The 8,917-nt window shown below is 38.2% G+C and overlaps 1 protein-coding gene across 1 annotated transcript; it reads right to left on the reverse strand.

Annotated features, from left to right (window-relative positions):
• Positions 1 to 669: 669 nt before the first annotated feature.
• On the reverse strand, positions 670 to 7,393 carry OGFRL1 (opioid growth factor receptor-like 1; the record flags this gene model as incomplete). The annotated part of the gene is made up of 6 exons (XM_010295980.1): positions 670 to 1,429; positions 2,899 to 3,044; positions 3,177 to 3,243; positions 3,336 to 3,414; positions 6,661 to 6,739; positions 7,307 to 7,393. Coding segments are annotated over 6 exons (1,218 nt in total), but the record flags the coding sequence as incomplete, so codon positions are not given.
• Between the last annotated feature and the right edge of the window lie 1,524 nt (positions 7,394 to 8,917).

Genomic DNA, 8,917 nt, shown 5'->3' on the forward strand with positions numbered 1-8,917 from the left:
AGAAGTCTAAAGTGCAACTTCCCTTGCACCCAGAAGCTGTGGATACAGTTCCATTGTAAGTTAAACTTTTATTCCATGTACAATGATACCCAGCTGCATAGGACATTTTGATATCCATTACTAAGTGTCTCCGACAAGGATGCTAATCTAAGGTAAAAGATGCTGTGCAAATACTGCCATTAAACATGAACATAGTTCCTAAAAAAAAAAACAAACAACCCACTAGGGAAAAAACTGTGCTCTCGAAATTATTTCTAGTCATTTCATAAGAGGAAATCAACACCTAAAGCATATTAAAATAAACTTTAAAAAAATCTTATGTTCCAAGGCTTTCCTAGTAAGTTACACTTTTTTTTTTTTAAACATCGGGTGAATTTAATGGCAAAAAAAATAGATAAGCTTTCCTATGCAATCTGTCTGGAAAAGATAATTAATTTCTTAGTTTTGAACATACATGATTGTTTTAAAGAGCCACACCTGGTTGACTGCTGATAAACTGAGGTTGAAAAAAATAACACTCATGAGCCTAACAAAGCCTAATCTAATGCATTTGCAACAAGCATAGTCTCATGAACATTTTACACTACACTAGATGGAAATTTCACCCAAAATGAAGGAGCAATGAATAATTTGCTCAATATGAAACATAAATGATTTTTAACCTCATGCTCATGATTTGAGCTCTTCCTTGGTTTTTGTGGCGGTCCTCCCTGAAAGCGTATCCTTATCAAGGTTATCTTGTAGATCTGCTGACGTGTTATTTGAAGAATTCTCAGTGTCACATAAATCTTTCTCTATAGTGCCTGGGTGATTTCCACAGTCACTATTCAGATTTCCATCATCTTTTTTGGAATGAGAAGCCTCCTCCTTTCTGTCTGATGTATCATGAATTTCTTCTGATTTTGAAAGCTGACCAGTATCGGTATCACTGTTCTTTTCACTGTTGCTCTGCCTAACAGCATCACAGTTCATTTCTTGATTATCCTGGTCATTTTCTTCCCCGTTTTTTGTGAGTTCTGCCTTTCTTTCTTCAGTTGTTTTAGCAGCTGAGCTTCCACTTGCTGGTGTATTCTTAGGCTCTTTTGGTTTCTTATGCTTAGAAATGTAACTATTGTGAATAGAAATTGGAGATGCTGGCTTTTTATTTGTTTTGCTTCCTTCTGATTTCTGTTTTCTTGGGGGTCCCCAGATAAAATGCTCTGAGGGCGTATAATGTTGCTGAGCAAATCTCAGGAGTTTCCTCCTTTGTCTTCGGTCTCTAATAGTATACACAAAATATTCTAGAGCACTTTGCTTAATGTTGGGAATGGTATCTTCCACAAGAGCTTCATGGAGAATAAACTTTACCAGGGGAGATTTGAAACTCTCATATCCAAGCTCACCAAGACTTTTCAGAATTCGAGTAATTCTCAAGTAGTTGTGTTGAGACCTTTGGAAGAAAAGGGTGAAAAAATTCCATTGAATCAGGAAAAAAAAAAAAAAAGCACCTTGCTAACACCTCCTTTGCTAGCATGTTGTGAGTGAAAATTAATGTCTGTAAAATGCACTGAGGCAACAGGCTAGAAAAAAATTAAAATCAAAGTATGTACTGATTTTGATTCCTTCTGCTATACGTATTCTTTCTGAGGAGAAAACCCAGTCACTTTGTAAAATATGGGTTTTGTAGTGTATTGCAGTAATAGAGCTACAGAACAGGATTCACTGCATTTCACTTAAGCTATTTAAAAGCTGGATCTCCAGTCTGGACTAGCTACCTGCACTTCTGATACAGCCAGTGCTGGGAGAAAAACAGGCACCTCTGGAGAGCAAGTCCCACTGTCCTAAGAAGTGTCGAAGACAAATGGAATGAACTATCTTCTGGAAGTGCTTGTGAAGAGCTCTTTCCCACATAAGTACACCTAAGTAAACAGTAAAACTTAAATGCCTAAATTTTAGGTGACTAAAATTAGGTAAGAAGAGTCCCAATTAGTAACTTAAAACTGCATAGCTACTCACTGGTGAGACTATAGTAATTACAGTGTAAAAATGTGCAGTGAGTAACATTTGGGCTTCCTGAAACCCTGTTCTAACTGTGGCCTGAGCCTGAGCCCACACCCATATTGGCTCATATAATATTTAAGTAAAATGAATAACAAATTATTCCCATTATTCACCCAAAATGATCCAACAGCAATTCTACCTACAACCTTTTATTTGGATGGAAGTACAAAACACTGCAAGAAAACAGTCTTCAGCTCTAAGGCCAGAGGTATTAGGAAAAGTGATCACAAGATTTTAAAGAGATTTTGGTACAACTAGTCTGCATGGGACAAAATGCAGTGTAAACTTCTGCCCCACACAATGCCAATGAAAAGTGACAGATGTAATTTGCTGCAAGCTGGGCTAGAGTTTGACTTAATGCATGTCTAAACCTCCTTAGTTAAGCATTGCAATTAGAGTATTAAATACATAATATTTCATGTTTTGAGGAGGGAACGAAATCTTGTTATTTAGCTTTCATACATGTGTGGAGAATTTGACTTTTCTCAGAAAGAAATGTGAATACAAAGGTAAGCCACTCGTTCTTTCCAGCTGAGAAGCAGCACTTTAGGATCAGGTGAAAATGCGTTCAGTAGCATGACAGAAATTAATTTGGAACCATGATCTTCTTCTGCACCATGTCAAGTTGTATATTCAGGGAATTCAGTGACGTCAGTTAGACTGGTAATGAGTGAGAAGCACAATCAAAAAAAGGGGAAGGAGGAACACACACATACAGACACAAACCAGGCACTGACTATTTCTTTTTCTCTTTTTCCAGGCAATCTTTGGAAAATCTATCTTCCCTTTCTTTACAAAACAAAAGACTAAAGAGATTCTGTGGCAATTCTAGAGAGTGGAGTGTGTGCCATTACTTACTCATTCAAATGTTGAAATCTTTCTTGCCAGTTAGCAGCTCGTGCTACGTTTCCAGTTTTATCAATTAGTTTTATTCCAAAAAACTCTAACATCATTTTGTAAGCCAAAAGGAATCTTCTAATTGCTTCTTTTGTTTTCTTGAATTCCTAATAAACAAAGAATACATCCAAAATTCTAAGTGGCACTAAAGCAAGTACTTCTGCATTGTATAAAACAACTCTATATAACAAAAAGCAGCTATGTATCAAAATTAATGTGATGAGCTCAATTTGTATTACCTCAATTTCATATGTAGTTAATTCTTTAGCATAGAAGTTCAGACCTTGTTCCCTCAGTGGGAAAAGCCTGTTAAAAGAAAAAGTGCATTATGGCTCACAGTATATGAACAATTAATCAAATTAATGCTTTGAAACAGAAATAGGTAATAAGTGACCAACCACTGTATGTAAGTGTGGTTATGCTCCAGTTTTTCATAGTCTCCTTTCCATTTATTTAGGACTTCTTCAATATAAACCCCTGCATAAAAATAATTTGAAAACTGTCAGGTAGCCATCAAAAACAGTATTCCGCTACTTACAGTACCTGCCATGTTAACATAATAATAGAATACATTCTTTAATTCTCTTTCACATACTATGTGAAATAAGGTCTATTACAGCATAAATAAATTAATTTTAATTCAAAATTAATTTAGTTACTAAAACTTAATTAAAAAGAGATTTATCAAATTTCAGTATAAACAAAGCCAACTGACTTACAATGAGTTACTTACCAGCAGAGGGTACGTGACAATAACCTCTGTAAAACATACTTCCCCAAAAGTTCTCATGTCCTAGATCCCTTTATCACACTGACTGGTAATTAAAAAAACATTTACATAAAACATTGCATCATGAATCACTTGTCATTGCTTTAACATGACAAAACTCTGCGCGCATATATTTTTATATATATTATATATATATAAATATAAAATAATCTTAATAGAACAAAGCCTCAACTCTAAGAAATCTCCCATTCCAGGATTCTCTCCAGCTGCAAATAACATTATGAATGGGAAATTTTTCGCAGTTTGCTGTGGCCAAGAGTCTTGCTGCCATTGCTATGAGTTTGACCTTGGGTTCTCAGGTCATGCTCAACAAAGAGAATTTCAGCTTTCAGTGGTCTCAGAACAGTTGTGGAGTTCAGTCAGTTCCTCTTGGAAAGACACAGTGATAGAAAAGGGGGACAAAGTACATGTAAAAGGAAATTAATCATTCTTCACACTGAGACCATGCTCGTGAAATTCAGCCATGGGCCAGGGCACTTTTCCAGGCACTGCACAAATACACGAAGTACATAAAAGGATGTTCCTCGTCCCAAAACCTGTACAGTCTCTTTCCATGAATGAATGCTCAGAGTTAGCCTGTTCCTACTCTGAAAAAAACAACAGTTTGACCACTGCCACACGGCCTCTCCCAAAGTCAAATAGCATAGGAGTGTCCTAAGAAGCCCAAAGCCCCACACAGACAGTCTCCTATTATACATTTGAGATCTCTCTCCCCCCAGTGAAAATTTCCACTTGAGTCTCAGTGACAAAGGAGAACCTATTTGGTACTTTTCTTCAAGAAACAGAGAAAGCAGCCAGTCAAAGGGGCTGCCAAGAACATGGGGTTTCCAGTGCAGGCAAGGCTAGAAAAGGACCTTACAAAGAGGACCCCCCACCACCACTGCACTGTATCCAACCTTCGTATTTCAGGTACTGGAAAACTTGCTGCTCAATTCCAGGGCAGAGACAGGCTATGTCTAAGTCAGAACCACAAGCTAAATCTGTAGGTCACAGAATTAAACTTCAGATCTAGTATTGTACTAGAAATGTCTTTTTTTAATAGCATTCCCCAGTAGTTCACTCCCTAACATGGTAGCTTAGACTCCCTCTGAACACTCTCACAGATCCACAGACTTAGGTCAAGGTGGTGGCGACTCCTTCCTATTCTCAATAAAAACTTCTATATAACCAGAGCTCACAGCCTTCAACACTTCAGCCTCCATGGCTCATCAGCTACGTTTGACACTACCAACTGTGCTTTTCTCCTAAAACATTAGGATAAATTTTATTTTTTACACATTTTAGGAGGAAATCCCTCCTCTAGCTTTCCTGACTGTCTCTTCTCATGGCTAATCCTCTGGAATTGCTCCTTCATTTTGCACTTTAAAGAATCTCCTCCACCCTCCCCCAGCTTTTCTGGCTTTCAGTTTCAGGTTCACATGCTCCTCAGGTTCACATGGACCTCAGTGCCCTTCTCTTCCTTTCTATATCTGTTCTCTGTGTAATGTCTCCTGAATTTGCTACCTCTGTACCGGTAATTCACAGATCTAACTCTTTTTCCAGTCAAGCTAAAAACAGAGTCTTCAGCATCTGCCTGTGGATGTCGAGATAAAGCTCAAGATGATTAAAACAAAGGTCTGTCTTACCTTTCTTTCACATGACCCGACTTGTTTTCTCACTTGCTGAGGATATTATCACTATCTCGCCTATAAACAGCTCTTATCTTCAACCTTCCTATATGTACATCTTTAGACCTTTCTATATAACATTCCTTCCCATCCAGAAGATCATCTCTTCCTGTCAGAACTTTGACGCTTAGTACCTCAACATCCTCTTTCCTGATGTTGAAAACTGCCCTTTTGTCATGCTTATATCTACCCTGAATGCTGCTGGTAAGATCATGCTTCTAGACCATGGCTTTTTTATATTGCCTTTTTTTTTTTTTTTTGCTTTGCATTCTTCCACTGTGAAGCCCTTTTCTATACCATCAAAAAAAACCCATACACATTCACTTGCAAACCCTTTTGTGACCTGTCCCTTCCTACCTTATCGGAACACATTTGTTGCTATGAGACTGATCCTGCCTCCGACAGGATTCTGCCTCAATGGCAGCCTCCACGTCTCACTTGTTCTGTACTCCATGTGCACTTCGGTATTTCCTCCCAAGCTGCTCCCATGCTGAGAGGATCTTTCTGCAAACACCTTCAAAGTAGCCTCCTCATCATTCTTTTAAAACTCTCAAAAGCTTATTTTTTACCTGCAAAATTTTTTTGGCCAATGGCTAAGTTCTCATGTGCTAAGACTTGTATCTACCATTCTAACTAAGACTAGTTTATTGCCTCCTTCAGCTTCCCCATCTGTCTGCTACCCTCTTGTCTCTCATACTTTGCTTGCAAACTTCCTAGAGCAGGGTTTGTCATCTTTCAGTTCATCCTGTGTTTGTGCAGAACCTCCCATATGAGGTGCCTGCTCTACGACCAGAATCGCTAGGGACTTTGAGAAATGAATTTATTATTGTTATTATAATAATCACACATAAGGTAGTTACAACACATTCTTTTTCCCTTACACAGCGCTAGGGATAACACCTCTATCCCTGCCACTCCTATTCAAGCAGCAAGAGTTTGGGCAGCATAGTGGAGCAACTTTACCTTTGTTTAATAAAAGGTAGTGCCACTACTGTAAAGCGGTGGTACAAACAACGCCCTGTACTACATCATGCTGAAAATGCAAGAGAAAAAGCACCACCTCCCTAAAGCAAAGGCTAACTCTGATTTAAGCATAACCTGCTCCCATGTTATCAACACATTACTCCAACATGGAAGGTTCAAGTCGTACAATATATAACTATACCCCTTTAATTTGTCAGCACCACAATTATCACTAGTTTCACTTCATTACTATTATTAGTGACCATTCTTTTGTTATCACTATTATTGCCACAGATTACTCACCATCGGGTTTAAAAGGGATTTTATTTTTGTAAAAGCGGAGATTGCACAAGTCATTTTGGTATCGAAGATCTTTAAAGTTCTGCTGAAAGAAAAGAAATAAGACATTATCAGCCTACAAAAACCAATCAAGAGCATTCAGAAAGTGATACAGAGCTCTCCAAATAATTTGAGGACTAAAAAATGTCAGAGTTCTATGAACACTGGAAATCACTTAGAATTCCTCAGGCACTTAAAGATTCAGTTTAAGGATCTGTAAGTTCCTTCTGGTTGGTACCTTCTCCTACTGAGGCAGCAGTCTGAGCATCTAGCACCTTGACTTTGGTCTCAAGGAACTTCCAAGACACAAATAATAATAAGTCCAAACTCTATCATCTACCCACTTTGATGTTCAAGGCGCAAGCCTTTTTTTTGGCCTCCTACCGCTGCTGCCAGGCTTACACATCTCACGTGTTTGCATGTACACCCGGGATGAAAAGACGTTGCACTAGTTTCACTGCTCTCCCACTGGCATATGTTGGGCCTCTGCATCAGCTTTTTGAGTCTTCTCATTCCTCATATTTATTAGACACCACAAAGGTTTAGGACTGTTTGGGTTGTGTGCTGTCTTCTACTAAAAAGCCAATTTTAAACCATAAAATATTCTTACCGGATACTGGTGTCGGTACTTGTATAAATCTCTTGCAGCGTAAAAGCTTCTCTTTGGCTTGGCTGTCAGCTCAGTTCCATCACCACTCTGAAACAGTTAGAAAGTAGATAATAACCATACACACACACACTAAATAGCGAATTTGTGTAATATAAAAAAAGATTATTTTTCACGATGGGTTTCAGCAACGTAAACATACAGAAGTGCATGTATTTGCCTACTGTTTGGTCAAACACTGACAATCTCCCTGCTGAATACTTAACGCCACGCACTTTAAACCCAAATTAAAAACTAAAATAAAACAAAACACAACAGAAAGATTATGGAATGTCCTTCCAATGAGCCTGAATTTTATTTAAATCAACAGGTTGATTGTAATTTCCAAATGCAAGACTTCAAAGTAGCCTAGCAAGTGCTAGCACAAGATGAAATAAGTAACTGAACATGAAAATGAAGAGACTCTACTCATTTTGAACAGGAAATCATTCTATTTGCAAAGACTATTCGTCATGTGCACATTAACTTAATCGCCATTGTTGCATCCTGTGCAAGAAAATGAATAGCCATGGACAAGGCAAATTGCAGTTCTAACACTTTCTTGAACCATTTTCTATTATTTGTTTCTCAGAATTTAAATTGAAAGCCTAGTAAGAAGAACCACTAAACCCCAAAACAAAAACCTGCTTAGAGAAAATACGTATGTACGAGAACTTGTACTTCACTGGCTGTGACTTGAAACAACCAGAGCCCACCAAGGTCAATGGAAATAATCCCACTGACTTCAGAGAACACTTGAAAAAGCTGCACTCATTGAAAAAAAAAAAACCAAAAATAAAGCATTAGTGTGCAGAGACTTCAACTTGCTACCAACAACTTTACTGTCTTTGTAATTTCTTTATAACCATACTGCTGCTAAGAGTTTTGTATTCTTTAGTCTCGTAAAGTAAGTCTCTACAACAAAGGCAAAGGCGAAACGAGAAAAAAAATTTTTCATTCCACTCCTTGCAACACACACGTAATAGGTTAAAGTCAAGCCTAAAAAGGGAAGTTCCCTGTGACTGCACTAAACACTTCCCTTTATTATTGCCCATCAATCACACATCAATGACAAACAGGCATCTGTTTTCGTTTTTCCTGTTGCAAGACCAGCTTTGGCCATACCTACAGGCACAACACGCTTACTTGAACAAGCAACACCCCTTCACGCTCAGTTATCAGGCATTGGTATCACTATGTATCAAGCAGAAAAAGGAAAAACATTTATGCTTATTTAATTTTGCAGAATTTTTGAACCAAATATAAACACAATACATCTAACAAGCTAAAAAAAAAAAAATCCAGAAGCTCCACCCTGCCTTCAATTCTAACTCAAATGAAATTATTGGCAAAGCACCCCTTTATTTCCTTAGGGCCGGCATTTTTAAAGGTTCCTGAAAGACTGGAACTTGCTCCCACGGAGGAGTCACAAATCCCTTGCCACGTATGAGCCGATATTCACATACTTAACCCATTTAACGAAGAGGCCAAGTTCAAGACTACACATTTAATGTAAAGCAGAACCTTCCCCACAAACAGCGGCAGCGACCGACAGAGACTTCAAGGCCGCGGTGC

Source organism: Phaethon lepturus, unplaced genomic scaffold (genome assembly GCF_000687285.1).
Source record: "Phaethon lepturus isolate BGI_N335 unplaced genomic scaffold, ASM68728v1 scaffold35531, whole genome shotgun sequence".
In the NCBI taxonomy this organism is placed as follows: domain Eukaryota; kingdom Metazoa; phylum Chordata; class Aves; order Phaethontiformes; family Phaethontidae; genus Phaethon; species Phaethon lepturus.